The sequence below is a fragment of the Budorcas taxicolor genome, chromosome X (assembly GCF_023091745.1).
Source record: "Budorcas taxicolor isolate Tak-1 chromosome X, Takin1.1, whole genome shotgun sequence".
NCBI lineage: Eukaryota > Metazoa > Chordata > Mammalia > Artiodactyla > Bovidae > Budorcas > Budorcas taxicolor.
Genome location: NC_068935.1, coordinates 122,789,641 through 122,813,400, shown reverse-complemented (window position 1 = coordinate 122,813,400; position 23,760 = coordinate 122,789,641). Strand labels below are relative to the sequence as shown.

The 23,760-nt window shown below is 40.0% G+C and overlaps 1 protein-coding gene and 1 non-coding gene across 2 annotated transcripts in view; both read left to right on the top strand.

The window, feature by feature from the left end:
- Positions 1–3,120: 3,120 nt before the first annotated feature.
- PHEX (phosphate regulating endopeptidase X-linked) overlaps positions 3,121–23,760 on the top strand; it is a 204,547-nt gene continuing 183,907 nt past the window's right edge. The window contains exons 1-3 of the mRNA XM_052663454.1: positions 3,121–3,238; positions 7,302–7,370; positions 15,008–15,169. Coding sequence (XP_052519414.1) covers positions 3,121–3,238; positions 7,302–7,370; positions 15,008–15,169 — 349 coding nt within the window. The remainder of the gene's footprint in view (positions 3,239–7,301; positions 7,371–15,007; positions 15,170–23,760) is intronic.
- Positions 12,460–12,566, top strand: LOC128070711 (U6 spliceosomal RNA). The gene has a single exon (XR_008201681.1). It is a non-coding gene; the product is annotated as a U6 spliceosomal RNA (small nuclear RNA).

Here is a 23,760-nt window from a genome sequence, read left to right as displayed (position 1 = left end):
ACACATCGGCCAATTTCCTTGACACAACAGCCTGTATTTACAGAATATCAAGTAGAATGATTTTCAGAAGCAGGTCAAGTGTGGTCAGTGACCATTTTGTTTTATGTGCGCCATGTAGGTGAGGTGAAGAGGCAGCAGTTAGTTCAGGGATTGGTAAACTTTAAAGGGCCAGAGAGTATTCTAAGCCTCACATATCATCTGTGTCACAAAACTACTCAACTTTGACTTCATTGCATGAAAGCAATTATAGATGATACATTGACAAGTGGACATGACCTTGTTCCAATAAAACTTTATTTACAAAAACAGGCAGTGGGCCTTGTGCCCTAGTTTGCAGATCCCTGCTTTTGTCTCTTTTGAGTACACAGTGCTTTGAATTTATTTTGCTCTAAAGGTTTTTTTTCTGTGCTACAACTTTATTTTTAAGTGCAGTTTGAGTGCAAAATAATCATCTCTAAAAAGGTTGAAAAATTAGTGCGGACAATGGCACAGAATGACGAATGCGCCTGATGATGAATGATTAACCTGTACCCTTTCTTCTACCAATCCCCACCTACTCTCGTGTCTTCCTTTAGTCCTTTGGTGGGTAAAATAAACCTTCATTACATTATATGAACTATTTATTTTTGACATTTTGAAAAGACCTATTTTCATTGTTCAATTAATACATTTTTCTATCTATATTTAAATATCTTCATTTGGGATGAAATGCTCCATAATTTTCCTGTTACAAGTAATAGAACTATTTTTGGGTTCAAAGGCTTTTCACTGAGCAGTCAAGTGTTCAGGGATGAATCCATGTGGTTATGTGATGGACAGGTGTGCTTCAGACTAAGTCCCAATTGCCCTCATCTTTGGGGAAACTGCCAGTCCAAGGTTTCCAGTTGTCAACTCACAATCACCAGCCTGGACCTGGAAAGGTGTGAGGAGATTAGAAGGAAGGAGAAAGGGAAGGTGTGGTCCTGGTGTTGTGCTTCTGAGTGTGTCCTCTTCCCTGTGCATAGGAGATGGTAGTGATCTCCTTGCTATCTTTCCACTTCCAGCTTTTTCTAGGTCACCAGAGGCCAGCCCTTGGACCTCAGCATTCCTGGGGGCAAAACAGAGAGAAAAATACCTTTGCTAGCAAGTATAAAGGTTTGTTGTTAATATTTAGTCACTCAGTCATGTCCAACTCTTTTGCAGCCCTGTGGACTGTAGCCCACCAGGCTCCTCCGTCCATGTGATTCTCTAGGCAAGAATACTAGAATGGGTTGCCATTTCCTTATCTAGGGGATGTTCCCAACCCCAGGATCAAACCCAGGTCTCCTGCATTGGCAGGTGGATTCTTTATTGCTGAGCCACCAGGGAAGCCCCATATATAGGTTTATCATGGGGTTTAAATGTGATATGAAACTGCTATACCTGTGTGAAGTATTATCACCATTTGAGCATCTAGAAGGAATCAGGAGGCTGAAAGACACTAGTGTCTGGGGTTCCTGAAGCTGTTTTTTAAGAGTAAGTGGCTGGAGCTGACTGGTATAATTTTCATTGCTTGTATTTCTCCCTTCACTGTTGTAGGCCAGACTGTGGCTGATGGGGCTGCAGCACTGAACTTGACAGATATGATTCGTGACCTCATGGAGCTTGCAGTCTAAGAAGCATTATGGAGTAAGTCCCAAAACTCTTGGGAGGATCCCATCCTAGAAGTCAAAGGCCTGCTAGGATGTGTTATTGGAACAATAACACCAAAATAAACCAGCAGTTGATGAGCACATAGTGTCTACAACATACCATGATGTCATAACTTGGACAAAAGCTTGTGCTTTTCTGGCTTGGGGGGGGGGGGCGCATGCAATGAGCAGAAAGTAAGGTAACAGGTGTTACAGGACTGTCTGCATAGCCTTCGTATGAACCCCTAAGGCAGTGGGCGGAAGTTTTGTATAAGAAAAGCACTCTCCTGATTTCCAGATGTAGCTGAATTCAGCTCCACTCCAAACTGTTGTATGACCTCCAGCAAAACTTAATCAGGTGTAATAATAACATTGAAATATCAGTTGCCCTGCCCTGTGAAGAAAGCAGATTTTTATCACTTAAATTGTTAGTATAATCCAAGAAATCAAAGAACCAGTTATTAATCAGTCTTTCCAGTGAAATCAATAACCTCTGAGTTCATCCTGGGGAACCTGCTGAGACGGGGGCTTAATGAAAACACAAGAACATACTAACTGGTGGTGGTGCTGGAGGGCAAAATACACAGGTGTACTTTTCATCAAAACACGCAAGGAAGAACCCTCTTGCCATATCTTGTGTGCTTGCTAATAAGCTTAATTTGAACACTTATTCGCCTTTTTTACAATTCTTAGCACCACAGAAAGGAAGTGCTTTTCCTTCTTCCTTAAAAACAAGTTCCAGTCCAAACCATCAGCCTCTGTAGGTTGTCTTAATTGCTACTTTGCACCGCATTGGGCTATGACTCTGATTTTTGGCACATGCTGTCATACACAAAGTTCCGAAAATAAAATGCTCCAGGATATCCCCGGAACTCTTAGAAGGCTTTAAAAGGGGACTTGCACGCTGAAAGAATATCTTTGATGAAGACAATTCAGGCGAGCAGAATGCTTATGGCAAAAGAATTATATGATTCTTTGAGATCTTGAAGAGGGTCCGAAGAATCCTTGCCACCTAACTTATCATGGTTTGGGGGAGTTTGACGAGAATCCAGTTTTGATAAAGACAATTGTGTTTTCCTCCCCAAGTGACTATACATTTAAATAGCTAAAACATCTGTTCAGCAACATAGTAAAACATGTGCACTCGGAACGCCTGAGAGAAGAGCCTGCCAAACGGTCGGTTGAGAGGGACTTTGCTGGGGGAGAGCACCAAGATAAAGCAACCACTGTTTGTTTTGTCTGGTCAGGGGGAAAGGCAAGGCAACCAATATTTTGGGTTTCATTTCATTTGTGAAGAATTATTTGAGAAAGGGTGGCGAGAGGACATTTCCTGACAGGATTTTTTTCTTTAACCTGTCCATTAGTAGAACAGCATGAGAACTTTGGATGTCAACGCCTAACAGACTCTTGAGACCAGCCACCAAACCACAAAAAGCGACTTTCTTCTTAACTGGCCTCTCTGTCTTTCCCGATGGAGGCAGAAACAGGGAGCAGCATGGAGATCGGAAAGACAGCCAACAGAGGCACTCGAATTGCCCTGGTCGTGTTCGTTGGTGTCACCCTGGTGCTGGGCATAGTCCTCTTTCTAGGTAAGTGGGGGCACTGGAGGCCAGGGAACTGGGTGACTGTGCAGTGGTTTCCTTGCGCTTAATTCTGGCAAACCTTGTCAGGATGCAGGTGGAGGGCCGTTCGCTTGTGTTAGTAGGTGGTGCGTCCTTAGTTTCTATTAAATACGCAAATGAAAGGAAGCTTTTTCTTTAGGAAGGTAAATAAATATGAATGCCCAAGTACCAAATACATAATCCAAAATGTGAAGTGGGTATAAAGTGGCTTCGAGTGGCTGGAGGACTTGGTTGCCTCAGGCAAACATTTTATTATGTATTACATTTAGCAAAATGAGTGTTGACGAATTCATAGTCAGATACTTTCATTTATTTGGTGAGGAAAGACTTTACATTGTGATCAAACCATGCTGGAATTTCTTTCCATTTGATTTTTGTCAATGTTTGCCTGAATGACTCATGAAATTTAACTCACAAAATACAAATCAGTCTTTTAAAATGCACCTTTAGTGGTATTCTTCAATTCCTTTCCAATCTAGTAATCCGGTGGAATAAAATTTTAACTCTTTCTATTAGATTTAAAAGTTAATATGAAGGAAAACAGAGGTTTTCCTCCCAAGATTTGAAAGGTATTGTGATTCATTGATTTTAATGACTGTTGGTGAGAATGATGTTCCCAGAGAGTATATATGATGATAAAAACATATTCTTATGAGAAAGAATGAAATATCTTAGAAAGGGGAGAGGGATGTTCTAAGATTTTAGGCATTCTGAATCTTTGACTGTTCTCCTTTGTATTCTTCTCATGCGGCCTATACTATTTCATTAGCTTGAAAATTATGTAGGTCCAAGCCCTTTCCTGAGGAGAGTCTAGGTGCTGTTTGAAATGTAGCAAGCCTGGAAAGAGACCTTGGCATATGCAGGATGCAGGCGGCCACGTTTATCTTGGCAAGGGAAAGCCAGTAATTAACCCATTAAAAAGTTAGGGTTGTGTGGTTGAAAACTGCTAAATGAGCAAACCATCTTTCCATGTTTTCTGTGGCTGAAGATTTAGGAAATTAGATGGGTTTATCACTGAATCTCCTATTCCTGCAACTGAACTTGAGGCTTTTGAAAACTGTTGTGAAATTTCTTGGCACTTGGGGTTTAGGCAAGTGTCCTATCCTGAAATTCACAACTGGGGGAAAAATGATAACGTCAAGGACTATGCACTGTGTGAGAAGTGACTACAAAGTTAGACTATCAGTGTTTTGCAAACACTCCCAAACTTAAAAATCCAAGTGATTATTGTTTATGTAAAAATATGTTCTCTTTTTAATGATGTTACTGCTGCTTGAAGCTTCTTTGAAATTCCTCCCACTCTTATGAGAGTTCTGAGGCTGTAGCATATTATTAGAATATTCTTGATGGCAGCATTTTTTTTTTTTTGCCACACCATTCGGCCTGTGGGATATTAGTCCCCCAACCAGGGATTGAACCCAGGCCCTCTGCCATGCGGAGTCCTAACCATTAGAATTAGGGGATTCCAAATCTTTGTTCTTTGAGAGAAGATGATCCTTTGGGATCAGCTCTAAAGGTTTTCAAGCACAGTAAAGTTCATCAAGCCAGTTGATGTTATTATGGGTAAGGAGGCCTACATAAAATAGAAAAAAATAACTTTCCAATGTGCCCGATAACTTGGCTCTCTCTCACTTAGAATCTTTAAGAGAAGGTGTAATGACGTTAGAGAATAATTCTCCCTCAGCCTTCGCTACTCCCAAGTGTGGTCCGTGGACCAGCAGCATCCGCATCACTTGGGAGCTGGAGCCCCACCCCAGACCTACTGATTCAGAATCTGCATTTCACAAGATTCCCAAATGATTCATTTGCAAATTAAAGTTTGAAAAGTATTGCTTCAGGTGGCCATGTCCATTTGGATGTATACATTCAGAGACATTTGCTTTTAAGTAGTTTCATGCTCTCAAATTAAAAAAGAAATGGTATTTTTGTCAAATGATATTTTCTCTTGTGGTGAGAACTTTTAAGATCTACTCTCTTATAAACTTCCAGATATACAATATAGTGTTACTAACTATGGTCACCAGGCTATATGTTACATCCACATGACCTATTTATTTTATAACTGGAAGTTTGTATCTTGAAAGGAATGTCTTTAATTATTTTATCTTTTTTCTAAAATAAAATAAGGTTAGTATCAAGAAGGTATTGTCCAGAATGATAAAATATTATTATTTACAATAAACTTTCTTTTTCCACATTAAAAAAAGACATGCTCATTAAAGAACATTTGGTAAACATATAGTAATAGACTGAAGGGAAAAATTTATGGTTCAATCACCAAGGCATATTGAAATATTTCATGCTAATTGTTATGCTCCACATATATATTTTTACTTTTTTGATTTCTAAAGAAATAAAAATATAACTTTAAGATACTTTTCTTAAAAATAGGCCTGAGATGTTTGTTTCATAGGCAATTTTCTTGAATGTTTAATGTAACACAGGTAAAAAGACTGGAGGATGGCAGCAGAGAAAAGAACAAAGAAAAAGCAGGCTCCTCTTAGAATGTGGGTTAATAAATAACACAAATTGCCACACTGGCAGGTGATATATAGGTCTTCCATCTCTAGCAGAAACATAGGGATACTTTTCCTCTGCTGAGGATACCTTGAAAGGCCTTGGCCTCCCTTCACCCTCTACCTTCCATTTCCCCACGGCCACATTTCCAAATGATTCCTTATTTCTGCTCACAGAGTATAGCAATAATGAATTCCCCACAATTTCCTTGGGCTACCACAAATATTTTCAAAGTCTAAACTCATATCTGCTAACGTCCAGGTGCCACCTGAAGTTTATGAACAGGGCACCCCTCCAAACATTTGCAGAAAGTTGCCAGCCAGGCGGGGAAAATAAATTGATGAAAAGCTACTTAGGTCTTGTAGGGTTTCTGTTTGGTTTTGTTTTGGTGGAAGTAGTTGGAAACTTGGTCCACCAAGCTGTATCTGTGTGGTAGCTGGGCTGGGCCTGCTGGGAGGTGGGTGTGGAGTACAGGACAGGCAGATAATGATTCTCTTGACAGGAAAAAAAAATCACTGTTACTCTTCCTCCTTTTATGGGCTGTATCTGTATGAATGGTTTAGATAAGATGCAGAACTTTAAATGCCACATATGCTAGCTTTCTTCTTACACTCTGGATTTAGTCCAAATGACACAGTCTATAACTTTCAATTTTCCCATCACTAAAATGAGAATGTAGTTGTAAACAAAAAGTGAAATGATTAGACTTAAACCACAGATAATCGGAGATAGAGATTTTAGGGATTATTTAACCAAATGGTTCTCAAACTTGAGTGTGCATCAGAATAACATGGAGGGCTTGTTAAAATGCAAATGGGACTTTCCTGGTGGACCAGAGGTTAAGAGTCTGTCTGCCTGCCAATGCGGGGGACACGGGTTTGATCCCTGGTCCAGAAAGATCCCATATGCATGCTAGGCAACTAAGTCCCTGTGCCACAACTATTGAAGCCCACACGCCTAGAGACTGTGCTCTGCAACAAGAGAAGCCACTGCAATGAGAAGACCACACACCACAACTGGAGAGTAGCCTCCCACTCACCGCAACTCTCTAGAGAAAGCCCATGCAAAGCAGTGAAGACCCGGGAAAGCCATAAACAAATAGAGATTAAAATTAAATAAATAAAATCAGGATGGTTGGGCCCCAACCCCAGAGTTTGTGAGTCTGAAGGTCAGGGTAGGGCTTGGTTATCTGCAGTTCTCATCAGCTCCCAGGTGATGTCGCTGTGCTGCCTTTGCCCCAGGGACCCCACTCTAAGAAGCGCAGGTCTAGTTGTGCCCACTTGTCTTCATGTTCAAGCAAACCAAGTTTGGGAGCAACCAAGAGTCTCACCAAGGTTGCTTAGCTAGTGACCAGAGTCTGGTTCTGTGACACTGAGCCAAGTGGATTTTTGAATGTGGTGTCAATACAGGGAAGGATGAATAGATATCAAACGTCTCACAAGTGTGCCTGACAATGGGTTACCTGTTGGTGGTCTGCTGCAAGCCAGTCATTTATTTTGGTCTGTTTTTTCAGTGAGTCAAGGTTTCTTAAGTCTCCATGCTAAACCAGAGTACTGCCTGAAGCCAGAATGCATCGAAGCTGGTAAGTCAGTTTTCCACCCTGTGTCAAGTTATAATTATGGTACCTTGGGGAGTGGAAGAGAAAACAGGTGGTATTTTTAGTATTTTGCTTGCTTGAGGTTTACCAAGTATGAAATGCAATTCTGATGAAATTTTAACTTTACTTTCAAGTCTTGGTGTGAAGTGTGGAATATAGGTTTCCTGCTTTTATTTTTTTTCTTGCAATAAAACAGCTGTGCAGTATTCCAAGTCATTATAAGGAAATCAGAAAGGGGTGTGGAAGACTGAATGGCCTTTCTTAAAACCTGAAGACAGAGACCATCGACATTCCTATCACCTTAGCTGGATGTGGGCTGTAAAAAAAATACAGAGACTCAAGGAAATACTTAGGTTTTTGGCAGTGGCATTGATTAAAATGGAAAAGACATAGGTAAAAGGGCTTTTAAACTCTGAGGCTTTATACAAAGATACTAGGTTAGATAGCTGTGTTATTAGAGTCCTTTTTAAAAACTTTTAAAATTGAAGTTTAGTTGAATTGCAATGTGTTAATTACTGCTGTACAGCAATCTCAGTTATACTATTTATATACACACTATATATAGTATATATATACACTATACTATACACACACACACACACACACACACACAGACACACACACACAGACACACAATACATATACATTCTTTTCCATCATAGTTTATCACAGGTTTCCCTGGTGGTTCAATTGGTAAAGAATCTGCCTGCAATGCAGGATACCACCTGGAATGCAAGAGACCTGAGTTGGATCCTTGGGTTGGGAAAATCCCTGGGAGAAGGAAATGACGAGCAACTCTAGTATCCTTACCTAGGAAATCCGAGGGATAGAGAAGCCTGGCAGGTTACAGCCCATGGGGTCACAAGAGTTGGACACGATTTAGCAACTAAACCACCACCATCACTGAATTTAGTTCCCTGTGCTATACAGTAGGACCCTGTTAACCATCCTATATGTAAAAGAGTTTACATCTGCTAATCTCACACTCCTTGACAACCACCAGTCTATTCTTTTTTTTTTTTTGGTCTCATTCTTAAGTTACACGCACACATTTTAACCAGGCAATATGTTCTGTGACTTACATGTGCCATCTCATAAAGTCTTCATAAGAACCCCATGAAGTTGGTGCTATCACCTGGCCCAACTGCAGATGAGGAAATGTAGGCTTCCAAAAGCTAAATAGCTTGCTAAGGGTCACAACCTGAGTTAGCGGCAGGGCTGGGCTTCAAGTTCATGTCTGGCTCTGGCCCATCTGTGCCCGTGTGACAGAAGCCATGCCAGGTAACTTTCTTGGATCCTAGTCCTGTCTTGCTCCATTTTTTCATAACATTAGACCTACTGGAGTCTAGTGACTAGACAACTGTTGCAGCTTTTTTATCTTGTCCCAGAAAGGGTGAAAAAAAAGTGCAAATTCCCAGGTTCTTTCTCGTTCCCAGCAGAGCAGATGACCCAGGGTTTTCTCCAGTGGAGCAAGGGTGACCTGGAGTAGGATGAAGGACCAGGTAGGATTATCAGAGGACAGCTTTTAGACCTGACGTCCCTTTGCGCTTTGGCTATGGAACGGGTCTCACAGATGTGTGAAATTTACATTTTTGAACTCAAACTTTCAATTTGAGTTTACTCGAGTTTTTGTATAGAGGACCACTTATTTCATGAGTTTTGTCTATACTACGAATCACAATAATGAAAAAGTAAAGCCTGAAGAATGACACTGATACCGTTGCTTCCTGACAGCTTGTTTCCCTTGCTAGCTGTTTTTAGTGTAAGCCTTGCTGAGTGCGCATGCGTGCCTTGGCGCTGCGTGCATCACGTGAGTGCCTCAGCACCTCGTGCGTGCGTGCCTCAGAGCTGCGTGCACGTCAGGTGCGTGTGTGCCACTGTGCCACGTGCGTCACATGCATGCCTCAGCACCGTGTGTGTGTGTGTGTGTGCCTCAGTGCTGTGTGCACGTCATGTGCGTGCCTGCCTTGGCGCTGCGTGCGTTGCGTGCGTCACGTGCGTGCCTCAGCACCACGTGCATCACGTGCGTGCGTGCCTCGGTGCCGCATGCGTCACGTGCGTGCCTCAGCGCCATGTGCGTCACGTGCGTGCGTGCCTCGGTGCCGCGTGCGTCATGTGCGTGCCTTGGCCCCGCGTGTGCGTTACATATGTAGGTGCCTTGGCGCCGCGTGCGTCGCGTGCGTGCGTGCCTTGGTGCTACGTGCGTGTGTGTCTGCCTCGGCACCAGGTACGTCGCGTGCGTGCATTCCTCGGGGCTAGAAGCATCACGTGCGTGCGTATCTCTGCGCCGCGTGCGTCGTGTGCGTGCATTCCTCGGTGCTGTGTGCGTGTGTGCCTCGGTGCCACGTGCGTGCCTGCCTTGGCGCCTTGTGCGTCCCGTGCGTGCCTGCCTCGGGGCCACATGTGTCACGTGCATGCGTGTCTCGGTGCTGTGTGCATCACGTGCGTGCGTGCCTGCTTCGGCGCCATGTGCGTCACGTGTGTGTGTGTGTGTGTGTGTGTGTGTGTGTGTGTGTGTGTCGGTGCTGCGTGCATGCTTGCCTTGATGCTGCATGTGTCACGTGGATGCTTGTCTCGGCACCACGTGTGTCGCATGCGTGCGTGGCTCGGCGCCACATGCGTCATGTGCGTGTGTGGCTCCGGGCTGCGTGCGTGCCTGCCTTGGCGCCGTGTGTGTGCCTGCCTCGGCACTACGTGCGATGCGTGCATGCCTCGGTGCCACATGCGTCTCGTGCATGCGTGCCTCAGTGCCACGTGCATCGCGTGCATGCCTGCCTTGGCACAGTGTGTGTTGCGTGCGTGTCTTCCTCGGGGCTGCGTGCTTGTGTTGCTTGTAGGATGATATTTGGGAGAAGGGCTTTCTGGGCATTTTGCGAGCAGGTGCCATCTTTTCTGAGGTGCCGCCTTTCCTTCTCTTTTCTAGTCACATCTTAATCCCTCTTTCAGAATAACAGGTGGAGAAAGAATACAAAGAAGTGAGGAAACAAGGAAAGGACTTGTTAATGATGGTGGTAGTGGATAAGAGCAGAGAGGCTAACTTGAGTTCGAAGGCTGATCTGGCCACATACAGGCTGTGTTATCTGGGCTAAATACATAAACCCACCTATGGCTCAGTTTCACAATCTGTGAACTGGGAAAAAGAATTTTTTTTTTTTCTGCACTGGGCCTTTGTTGCTTCCCATGGACTTTCTCTAGTTGTGGAGAGCAGAGGTTACTCTCTAGTTGTGGTGAGTGGACTTATTGTGGTGGCTTCTCGTTACAGAGCACAGGCTCAATCATTGTGGCCCACAGGGCTTAATTGCTTTGCAACATGTGAGATGTTACCGACCAGGGACTGAACCCAGTTCTCCTGCATTGGCAGGCTGGTTCTTTACTACTGAGCTACCAGGGAAGAGTTTTTAATTTATCATGCTGGTTATGAGAGTAGAAGAAAACAATGATGGTGGTAGTACTAGAAGTGGAGGTCCATGATGTCCTACCCTTTGCCCCTTACTCAGAGAGCATTGTAATTCAGTTGGCAAGATTGGACCTGGCGTCAATTCTTGTGATGGCAAAACTATATCTTAACTCATGTGAGGCTGTTTTAGGCATTGTTCATCCCTCTTCAGAGAATGTGCTCTATTCCCTATAGAATTATTAATGTGTTTGCTTCAGGAGTGCTACTTCAGAAATTGCTGGCAGTATTATATCATCTGTGGTTTATGCATTGCATTGCTTTTCTAGACTCTATGAGCTCTGAAACATCTGGCCTCAAGAGTTTAGCATGAGTGTTTGTGAAATTGTAATAGCAAATTTGTATGTATGGTTTCCAGATTTAGCTACATGCATACATTCAGGATGCCCAGTTAAATTTGAATTGCAGATACAATGACAAATTTTTATGGTACAAGTATGCCCCATGAAATATTTGGTAGTACTTGCACTATAAAAGTAGTCACTTATATGAAATGTAAATTTCACTGGATATTCTGTACTTTATCTGGCAACTGTATTTATTTGGCAGTGTGCCTGACACTATTCTAGGTGCTTTACACATACTCATTTAATTCTCATGAAAATCCTATGTGGTGCTCTTATTACCCCATTTTACAGATGAGGAAACTAAAATACAGAGAGGCTAAGTAACCCACCTAAGGTTGCATAGTTATTGCATGGTGGCGTTGGCATTCAAAATCAGGTGGTCTGGGTCTGGAGTACGTGATGAGGCTACCCTGCCTGAGAAGGGATTAGCATAGTTCCTGGCACAGAGGGAAACCACTCAGTATTAGTTACCACCCACCCCACCACTTTTAGCCCTTGTTAAACTTTAAAAAGTCAGGCTGGTATAAGGAGTAGTGCCTCCACCTCTACTACACAAACGCTAGCTGGAGACCAAATAGCAATTTGTCTTGTATGTGATGACTTGAGGGACTACATAGCCTGGCATTTCGCAGAGTTTCTTTGTCATCGTATTTCTTTTATTAAAAGAAGACTCTGAGTTTTATCCATGAACTGAGTAGGGGGAAAGGAGTTTTGGTGTCTTGACAATTATGGTCCCTTGCAATTTTAAGTCACAGCTCCTCTGCAGAAGGTGCAACCCTGTGCCCAGCTGTGAACTGAGAATGATGAATTGAGAGGCTGTAGCTGGAGTTTTTCCACTTAGTGGGCTCAGTTCCAAATTCAGTGTGAGTGATGTATTCTCTACTTTGTATCAGGACTGAGGTCAGAGCTGATCTTGCAGTTTAGATACCTGCAAGAATACTGAGGAGATGGGATACATTTGAGGGTTGGGGACTAGGGGATTTGGGAAGGTAGCCAGAAAACAGCGTGCTTATGTGAATACAAATGTGTGTGTAGGCTCCTCTGTGCGACTCTAAATATTGTATGGGACTGAAACTTCTGTGATCCATGTCCCTGAGGTGTCACACAGCAGATTCATTCTGTGACTGCAGAGCCTGATTAACCATAAATATAAACTAAAATGAAAACTTTGTGTCCTAACATATTTTCATATTACATATTAGTGATGAAATAGTAGCAGAAACAAAAATTGTAATTGGAGACAACCTAATTAATTTTGAAAGATAAAAATATTGCACTCACTTTGGCAGCACATATACTAAAATTGGAATGATACAGAGAAGATTAGCATGGCCCCTGAGCAAGGATGACACAGAAGTTTGTGAAGCATTCCATATTTTTTGGATCAGTTCTAATGAGGTGGATGAAACTGGAGCCTATTATACAGAGTGAAGTAAGTCAGAAAGAAAAACACCAATACAGTATATTAATGCATATATATGGAATTTAGAAAGATGGTAATGATGATCCTATATGTGAAACAGCATAAGAGACACAGATGTATAGAACAGACTTTTGGACTCTGTGGGAGAAGGTAAGGGTAGGATGATTTGAGAGAATAGCATTGAAATATGTATATTACCATATGTGAAATAGATCGCCAGTCCAGGTTTGATGCATGAGACGGGGTGCTCAGGCTGGTGCACTGGGATGACCCTGAGGGATGGGATGGGGAGGGAAGAGGGAGGGGGGTTCAGGATGGGGAACACATATACACCCATGGCTGATTCATGTCAATGTATGGCAAAAACCACTATGATATTGTGAAGTAATTAGCCTACAATTAAAATTAATTAACAAAAGAAGAAAGATAAAAATATTAAGTTAATTTAAACTTTGTCAAACTTAGATTCTAAACCACTTTTTTTTTTTTTTTTTGCTTTTTGGTGGGGTGTGTGGAAGGATTGAGAGTGGTGAGAAATTTGAAGTTCTGTAGCGATTACGGTGCTTGTATATTATTCACTTCATCGAAGACATAAAGCTGTTTGAAATTTTCATAGAATGTCTAGGCTAAGGAAATAAGTAGCCTTACTTTTAAACCTGGAAGAACCACACATAACCAAACTGTAGTATGCATATCTACATTTATACAGATTATACTTTTTTGGCTAGTCATTCATGTTTAGCTGAAAACTCATTGGGTTTCCATTACTTCAAACATAAATGTATTCTGGCATTAATTTTTATATAATTAATTTTATACAATCACACAGGATGTCATCTTTCCAATGTCATTAAAATATTGGCTGCCCTTTAAAAAAATGATTTGGTGCATATCTTTAGGTTAGAGTGGTAGCCAACAGTTGAAATAGAGTTGGAGTTTAGTATTAGGAATTTGGGGACCTTCTCATTTTGTAATGAAAGATTTTTTTTAAGCTTGTGGATACATATTTAGGTACGCACAAACTTTCTATTGGTTATCTTCTGTATGGACTTGAGTGTGGCTTTAAGAAAGGAAAAAATGGCAGGTCAGTCTACTGTGTCTTTCTGTTAACTTATACAGATAGCCAATTCTGCCCCTAGACTTGGACAAGAGAGGTGTCTGTCCTGGGCCCCTCATTTAGAAAGTTCCACTTTGCCCCGCTCTGGCCACACCTCTCCCCTGGACAAGGAGTCTGTGGGGCCAAAGCAACAGCCCTCTCCTTCTGCAACCCAGAATCCCCTGTAAGATGGCCCCAAGCTTCCTTTCAGGGCCTCTTTGGATCTCTTCAGGGGTTCATTTCTCTGAGAGCTTCCCTAAATGTCAAGGGGTTCAAGAATCCATACCTGACCCTCCAGGTCTTTATGAAAGTAATAATATATTATAAATAGATCTTTTCAACATTGAGATATTGCATGTGGGCCTCTGTTTCAGTTAGTCTTTGTTGTGGAGCAAACCACCCCAAACCTTAAAGGCCTGAAATGAGTGATTTAATATTTCTTATGATGACTTGGGTTTGGTGGGGTTCCTCTGTGGAGATTGCCTTGCTGCTGCTAAGTCACTTCAGTCGTGTCTGACTCTGTGCGACCCCATAGACGGCAGCCCACCAGGCTCCCCTGTCCCTGGGATTCTCCAGGCAAGGACACTGGAGTGGGTTGCCATTTCCTTCTCCAGTGCATGAAAGTGAAAAGTAAAAGTGAAGTTGCTCAGTCGTGTCCGTGCCTTAGGCTCATTCATATAGCTGCATTTAGCTGGAGGCTTGCCTGGCCTGAAAGGTCCATGATAGTCTCAGTCACATGCCTGGCCATTGGTGGTAGCTTGGTTTTTCTTCATGTGGCCTTACCTCCTCCTCTTCACAGGGCAGTCTCAGGGCTTCATTCAAAGGGATTTAATGTGGAAGATGAAAGACCTCTTAAGGCCTAGCTTTGAAACTCATGAAAAGTTGCCCTGCCACTTTCTTCTGGTCAAAGCAAGTTATAAGGCCAGCCCAGATTCAAGGCAGGGGAAATAGATGCTGGTGGAAAGAGTGGCAAAGTCACCTTGCAGAAGAATGAAAGGAATGGAAGGAAATGTCATATGCATTCTGGCAGACAGTTTACCTGTACACTCTATTTGTATTGCTGAAACAGATGTTACGGGTGGTCCTGCAAAAACCAATAACAGTAATACCAGCAAACTTTTACCCACTCGGTCTGAATGTAGTAGTTTAATATGACAAAGTTGATTCAGGGAGTCATTTGAAGGGAAATGTGAAAACCAAGGCTTGGGAACTGGTTGATATGACATTGTTGTTTAATTTGGAAGAGACCAGTACACAATGTTCAGTGCTTGTCATTAATCCTATGATTTTCTTTTTAAATAGCTGCTTCCATCTTAAGTAAAGTAAATCTGTCTGTGGACCCTTGTGATAATTTCTTCCGGTTTGCTTGTGATGGCTGGATACACAGTAATCCAATTCCTGAAGATATGCCAAGCTATGGGATTTATCCTTGGCTCAGACGTAATGTCGACCTCAAGTTGAAGGGTAAGTTTCTGCTCGGGTTTGGTGATGCACTTTACAGAGAGCAGTATTTGACAAGAAAAACATAGTTTTGGATTTGAAGCATGACTGCTCACTTTTTAACTATACTAAATTAATTTCTAAGATTTTTTAAAAAGGAAGATTGGAAGTAAAGTTATAGAATTCCAGTCTCTCAGATCTCAGTGCAAGCCTGGCATAGCTCATGTACACATTTGATAGTAGTAAGTTTTGCTGCTGAAGGATAAATAGCATTTAATTGAGGTTGGGAGCAAAGGAATAGTTAATGAAAATCATGTTATATCAGTATACTCATTTGTCTGTTATGTTCAGAGCAAACTTCATCACTTGCTCATTGTGTCCTGGATTTTCATGGTTTACAGCATGTACTTAACACTTCATTGTCTTTTGACATAACTTTAGAGAACTCTGGATGACCTTGTATTTGTCATATTGTTCCTGTTAAATGCTAAGTTGGCTCTGGGGAGACTGTCCTTTCTCCCATGGCCTCTCAAACAATGACAAGCTCACACACACATACTCACACATGCCTGCACGCACACATACTCTTCAAAAGTTGGAAATGTCTTTTGCTAGAGGATCTTCTGCTCACAATTGATCTAATTTTTATGCTGAGCTGTTGGAGAAAAGCACTTCAGGATGGAAGTAGGGAGATTTTCAAGGCCAAGTAAGGTGATTGTTTTGAGAAGGCAAAAATGGTATTTTTTTCACTTTCTTATAACTGAATTATGCCATACAGCTAGCATTCAGTAGCACATCTAAAAGAATTCCTGAAAAAGTTTGAGAATAATCATTTTTATTTTTCCTCCATATCATTTTCCCCAAGATTTTAAGAATTAATTTAATCAATTTTAATAAAAATTATGTATCAATTTATGTATATAACATCCAAAATCATTGGCAGAATAATTAAATACCTATTGTTAGTTATAGGGACTTCCCTGTAGCTCAGATGGTAAAGAATCTGCCTGCAATGCAGGAGACCTGGGTTCAGTCCCTGGGTCAGGAAGATCCCCTGGAGAAGGAAATGGCAATCTACTCCAGTATTCTTGCCTGGAGAATCCCATGGACGGAGGAGCCTGGTGGGCTACAGTCCATGGGGTCACAAAGAGTCAGACACGGCGAAGCAACTAACACACATTGTAAATTGTAAGGAAAACTGTGCTTAAATTTCACAATTAGATATAAACCATATGGACTTATACTTTATACTAGAAGGCTGAAACTTAGTCTTCATAAGTTATAAGTGGGAATTTGGAAGAATGTCAGAGTTTTCCCATAACCCAACAGGTGATATTCCTGTGCTATGGCACTGTAAATAGGACCTTGAAGAGTGAATTTACTAAGACTTATTTCCCTGTAGGATATTAACTTATGTTGGTCCTTTACCCACCATTCTTGCCTGTTTCCTATTTCCCTTCTCTGGCTTATTTTCTTCCTAGACAGAAAGATGTGTGCATACACACAATCCAATAAGCAGATGTATCACTGAAGGATAAGAACAAGTATTTCCAGACAGATGATCCTTTCATATTATTTATAGACCAAAGATTTCTATCTTCAGGGCATGAAGCTGTTATAATTTAAAGAATTTCTGGGAACATCTTACTGTAAAAATTAAAATCAGTACCGATGGGTTTTGTTTGAGGAAGATACTGTTTGTGGGCTAAAATTAATAAAAATGAGAGTAAGTTATTCAGAGCAGCACAAGTTTTTTTTCTACTTTTAAAAATGAGAAACTGTTATTTGTAAGCTTAGTTATGAAAATAAAAAGGAGCAAAAATAACATGCAAAAAATAAAAAGAAAGTCACACTTAAATCCACTCCTAGAAATACCTGCTAATAAAGCAATTGGGTATATATCTTCCCAGGTTTTTCTCCCACGTGTGGATACATATGCATAGTGTCATATGCATAGCCATATATTTAAAAAAATAAAAATAGCTGATATTATGCATGCCTCTCTGTCAGCTGCTTTAACAAATGATGTATTCCTCATAGATGTGGATTATGTCAGTAGACATCTTTCCTTATTATAAATAACACTATAATAAATACCCAAGTTTGCACATCTTTATGGCCTTATCTAAATGTATCCTTAGGATAAATTCCCAGAAGTGAAATCACTGTGTTGAAAGAGTATTCACGGTTTCATTTTTGTTGCAAATAGCAGAATGGTCCTTTAGAAAGTTGTTTCTAGGTCTTCATATATTTTCTTGCTGCTTTAAATGGCAACTTTTCTCAATCACCTGTTTTTTTGTGGTATAGAGTAGGGGTCAGCAAACTGTGGCCCGTGGGCCAAATCCATGCCACTGCCTGTTTTTGTAAATAAAGTTTTATTGAAAGACAGCCACATCCATCCATTTATGCATTATCAGTGGCTGCTTTTGCACCACACCGTCAGAACTGAGTAGTTGCTGAAGAGACCATATGACCTGGAAAGCCCATATGACAGGCAAAGCTTAAAATATTTACTCTCTGACCTTCAGGGAAGAAGTTTGCCAATTCCTGATGCCTATTGTAAAGCTTTGCTATAACTATATTGAGTCTAATGATAACTATTTTATTAACTCATAGCTTTTTGGGGATTTTTTTGAAAGGTAATCAAGAAATTAAGAAATAATTACAATTTTTGTCTCTTCCTTTCCTTTTACTATAATTGGCTAGAGCCTCAGAATAATGTTGAATTATAGCAATGATAATGGGTATAATATTCTTAGCTTGGGTTGTAATGCCTCTAGCATTTACCCCCAATGTACTTTTTCTTTGTTTCTAGTATTTTTTATTGTGTTCTGTTATTCCTAGTTCGCAAAAAGTGTTGCTCAAGAAAAATCTCTTCACTGTTTATCAAGAGATTCACATGGAATATCTCATTTAACTTCTCTAGATTTCCTCATGCTGAATTAACCTTAGAATCTTAAAATAAATCCTGCATATGGATGGTTTATTATTTTCTTTTAAGCTATTGCTAGAATTGAATTGTTTCTTATATTTGTGTCTGTATTTATGATTCATGTTGGTCCATGGATTTTTGTGTGCTCGGTTTGTCAAATTCTGTTATCAAGATTGTGTTGGTCTTGTGAAACAAAATGGGAGGCTCCCCATGTATTTCTATCCTCTGGGAAGGACACAGACAAGTAAACCTCTAGTTTGACACGCACTGTAAAGGATAAATTACGAAATCAGTCATAGGGCTCTTGCTTCAAGTGCCAAGAAGGAGAGCAAATTGTGGAGTAGGTTCTCTTTTTAAATTAGTATCATCTTATGCCAGATGTATGTGCTTGAAATATAAAATATGGATTCTTTGAACTTTTAAATTCTGAGGTAATTCAGACTTAAAAGTTGAAAGAATAGTATGAGGAACGCCTATATACTCTCTACCCAGATTTCCTGATTGTTACTGTTTTGCTGTATTTTCTTTATCATATTATTCTTTCATTCTCTCTATAAATGTAGGGATATTATCTCATTCTCTGTCTATATCTTTATACCTATAGATAAAATATGTAAGTGTATAGATGATACCATACACAGATTTATAGATATATATCTTTCTGAACTCTGCAAATATGTTGCAGATAATTAGATTTTTTCAAGGAAGAACTTTATTTTTGGCTGTGCTGAGTCTTCATTGCTGTGTGGGCTTTTGTCTAGTTGTGGCCAGTGGGAGTTGTTCTCTAGCTGTGGGCAGGCTTCTCATTGCAGTGGCTTCTCCTGTGGCAGAGCACTAGCTCTAGGGCACTCAGGCTTCCGTAGTTGTGGCACATGGGCTCAGTAGTTGCAGCTCTTGGCTTCTAGAACACAGGCTCAATAGTTGTGGTACCCGGGCTTAGTTACATTGTAGCATGTGGGATCTTCCCAAATCAGGGATTGAACCAGCGTCTCCTGCATTGGCAGGCAGATTCTTTACTACTGAGCCACCAGGGAAGCCCAGATAGTCTTCAAGTATATAAATAGAACTTTTCAGATACCAGATGTGCTGGCAATCTTATTTTTTAAACACTAAATATTCTTTATTTATTTAGCATGCAAGTTGTTTATTTTGGGAAGTGATCCCAGGAAATACAGGTGGGGGACTGGGAAGAGTGAAAGATGGAAGGGAGGAAAAGCCAATCCAAGAATTAAACACTTGGTCTTTAAATTCTAACTATTAATATATATTTATTCTATATCTATCTATGTATCTGTGTATCTCTCAGTTAGTCTCCTCATCCATCTAACCACCCAGGTGATACAAACTCATTGTAGATCAGCTGTAAATGACTAGCGAGAGGAAACATACTTCAGATCCTAATACCCAGTGATAAGTTTTTAAATGCAAATATACATATATAATTATATATATATATATAAAAGGATCATATATTCTATTTGTATAATGTTATTTTTATGTGACATGTTAACATCTTTTCAGGTCAGTATAAATAGCTCTATATCATTATTTGCCATGACTATTTTGTATGGATATACTGCAGTTTGTTTCATCAATTCATGTGTTGCCATTTAGATGGTTTCCAGATTTTATCTTCATGATAAGCCTCTCAGAGCCTGAGTGTTAATGCCACAGAGTTGGATTTGAATCCTTTCATTTCTCCTTTGTGTTACTTTTGGTCAGTTAACTCACCTAGCTCAGCTTTTTTGTCTTTCAGATGGAGATAAGAATACCCATTTCATAGGATTTGTGAGGACTAAAGGGGATGACCTAAATAAATTACCCAGTCTAGTTCCTGGCATATTGCAGGCCCTCAATATTTGTCCTTTGCTCTTCCATTTTGTCTCAAAGATAGTTCTGAGGCTCATGAAGTAGTGTCTATCAAATGCTTTAAGTTTTATTCTGGTCTTATCCTCTGTAAATATCATGTGCTTTCAAAAATATTAAATACTGTCTAGATATTTTTCCTCACCCTTGATAAAAAGAATATCCAAAAATAAAACCCGATGAGATCAATCAAAAGAATACCAGTTTCTTATGACTGACAGAGAACACACAGAAATGGCTGTCCAATTTATGAAATAAAATGGGTTTGACACACCTGGCTGATGAAAAATTGCCCTCTATTGAAGTCAGCAACCTGGCTTCATGAATTTTTTTCTTTAAATGGCATATAAGACTCAGATTTCTACTTGGAAAATAAAATTATTTCTTGTTCTAAGAATTAGGATTTTTTTTTTAAAAGGTCTGGATATAGTTATGCATTTGAATGTCTTAAAATTTCCTTCCTACAAAGCCTCCCAAATTTTCATGTGACTATGAAATTGACACAGCATGCATTGCTTATGAACAAACAGATGAAAATTTTGCAAATGAGCACTTATGAAACATAAAGCAATGAGTGAGCTAGAACACTTGTGTCAAACAGAAGACAGATGACTTAGGCTGGGGCCAGCTCATCTCTATTATGGAATAGCGATCTTGGCCAATATTTTATAAAGAAATGCAGTATATTATTATGTTCAAGCACAGACACAGCACTAGCAGAACAATAAGATGAAGTGGGGCCTATGCATTAATAGGGAGAGAAAGATGACTGTGATTCATAGATTGGTTATTTATTTATAAATACCTGCTGGCTGAGATTTAAAGGATTCTCATAATTAAATAACCCCCCTATAATCTTGTTTTTCCTGTTAGTGATCCTAGCCAGATCATCTTTTGCAGCTACTAAAAAGCTGAAAACTTACAGTTCAGCTCCTGTAAAGTCATTTGATAATTAGAAAGTTCAGATCATTGAAGACATAGTTAATTGTGTCATTTTCTTCATGCCATGACATAGTATCATGATGTGCCAAATTGACCTTGATGTCATTAAGCTCTTTGAAACAAATGATGTCAGACTAGGAAAACCAAAATGGGGACATGACGGGGAAGTGCTAATGAGCAGCCAGTCACTGTGGTGTGCTTTGTATTCCTGGTGAAAACTCAGCTCATATAAGTCTCATTGAATCTGCTATATGGACCAAGTGTGCCCACTCAGAGCAGATTCCTGTTTTTTCTGACTATTCTGCCTCTTTTTCATGGGGCTACCCAGGAAGCAACAACTTACCAAGTTATATATATGCTGTTATGAGTCCTGTGTGCACAGAGAGATGCTGCGTAAAGATCTAGGCCTGTGTCAAAGACTTAGCATGTGAAATGAAATTATTTTACCTGCAGTTTTTTGTTGATGTGGTTTCCATTTTTCATAATTGCAATAACTCATTTGAGCATGGGTGGGGTGGGAGTGTGGGTTTGTATAGTGTGAGGAAGGGGAAAGAAGTTGTGAAATTTTAAAAAGTTTAGCAATTTCCTGTTAGGAGACATTTATTTCAAATACCGAAATTAATTTCTTCCTGAAGACTCTGAAAATGTGTATTTACCTCTAGGGCATGACCTCTTTCTAAATAGCTTAAGGAAGTAAAGAGGCCTTGAGAATGGCCACCGTGTGTAGGAGCCTGTGTTCCGGTAGTTTTGACAGTCAGCACTTTAGATTTTCTTCCTGTGTATCCATTTCCACCCCAAGTGCATATCCTTGTCTTTTTGACTCCTACCTGTTCCAAGCTTTTTAAGATCTATTTTTTCCCCTGTGGCTTTAATGTAGCTTTTCATTTGTAGTGGTTAATGTTGCAAATAAGTTGGTTAAGGTTGCAAGTAATGTTGCAAATAAGAACTACATCTATTTATAACATTTATTCTGAGTTGTATGCTCTTTGATTTGGGGGAAATGTGCTTACTTCAAATAGATTGAAATAGACAGCATTTTGATTGTATTAATTAATCTGTAAACACAGGACTATTTTCTGAGCTTTTACTTTTTTCCTGGCACCAATTGTTTTTAGTCACAAGTAACAGAAACATCAACTCAGACTGGCCTAAACAATAAAGACAATTTGTTGGCTCATGTAACCAAAATATCTAGTAATCATGTGGACTTCAGGTAAGGGTTGATCCAGCAACTGAAACTAAGGATCACATTTCTTTCTTTGTTTCTACTCTGACATCCGTTGTCTCATACTTTCTAAGTCTGCTTGGCTTAGATCGTTGCCAGTAGCAATCAGAATTTAGACTTCCTCATTTGCATCCAGCAAGAGATATTGTCTTAGGCATAGGAGGATGTAGATGTTAATGAGCCGCCCCAAGACTACTGTGTAAAAATTAAAAATCTGCACATCACAAAATATTTCAGTAGATACTATAATCAAGATTCTAGAGGGTATTTTCTGATTGTCCAGTGGGTAGGACTTGGCACTTTCACTGCCAGGGCCTGGGTTTGCTCTCTGTTCAGGGAACTAAGATCCCACAAGCCATGCAGCATGGCCAAAAGTAATAATAAAAGATTCTAGAGCTACACTGTTCAGTATGGTAGCTACTAGCCACATGTGGCTTTTGAGCACTTGAAATATGGCTAGCTGGAACTGAGATGTGCTGTAAGTGTAAAGTATACACCAAATTTCAGAGACTTCATTTAGAAAACATGTAAAAATATCTCACCAATAAATTGATGATTTATTTAATAAGTTACATATAGAAATATTTTTAGATACATTGGGTTAAATAAAATATATTATTAAACATCTCACCTTTTTTGTTTTACTTATTCAAATATGGCAATAAGGAAATTAACAATTATATATTTGGCTAGGATAATATTTCTATCAGACAATGCTGCTCTAGAGTCCTAAATCGGCCATTAGAAAGGTGAGCTATCTGTGAATAAATTCAAATTTATTTCACTGATAGAGAAGGATCAAAGAACACCTTTAGTAAAAATAGTTCTCTACTCCCATCTACAGTCCCCCTCTATCCTGTTACTCTATAGGTGTCCTCTGTGGTTTGTATAACCATCTAAATTTCTCTTGTTTGTATACATACTTATTTGTTTTTCTCATGTATGCTTGCCCACCTGTGTAAAAGAGTCAGGTGATCAGGAAAGAAGCATCATGGGGATGAAAACAATAGGTTAGGATATTTGTGTTTTCCCAACTTTATTGCTGGACCTTGGTCATGACCTCAAACCCTGAAAAGTCTTGATAATTTAATTGGTCAGACAACACACTCAATGGTGTATATGAGTTTTAAGTCTCTCCTGTAGGGAAAGAGAAGAGGAAAGGGGAATTAGTGAAAGGAAAGGTGTCATCTTAGGTTGCTCTCGGTCTTCTTTGGATTCCGCTGTTTTTGTTGTTGTTAGTTATACCCATTTCCATTCTCTCTTTTCTTTTCCTCATCCATAGGGGATCTTTAGTTTAGACTCATGTCACCTCAAGAGAGCTGTTGATAGAATTCAGGGACTTGAATAGGAAAACAAAAATAGCATCTTTATTTGCACTAATCTCTGATGGAACTTTAGCATTTTCTTTAATTATGACTGTAGTTTACAAACTCTAGTTTGTAAGCTGTGACTTGCTTACCAATGGGAATCATCATTTTTAAAAATCTTAATACAGATGTTATAGCTATCTTGAAATAGCATCTACCTACCTCACCACTTCAAAATCATAGTGGTGGCTAGACTCGATGTGAGATCTTATTTAATGAATTAATGAAGTAGTGCATCTATCATGATTTTAAACAGTAAAACAACTGTTTTGTTAACTGTGTT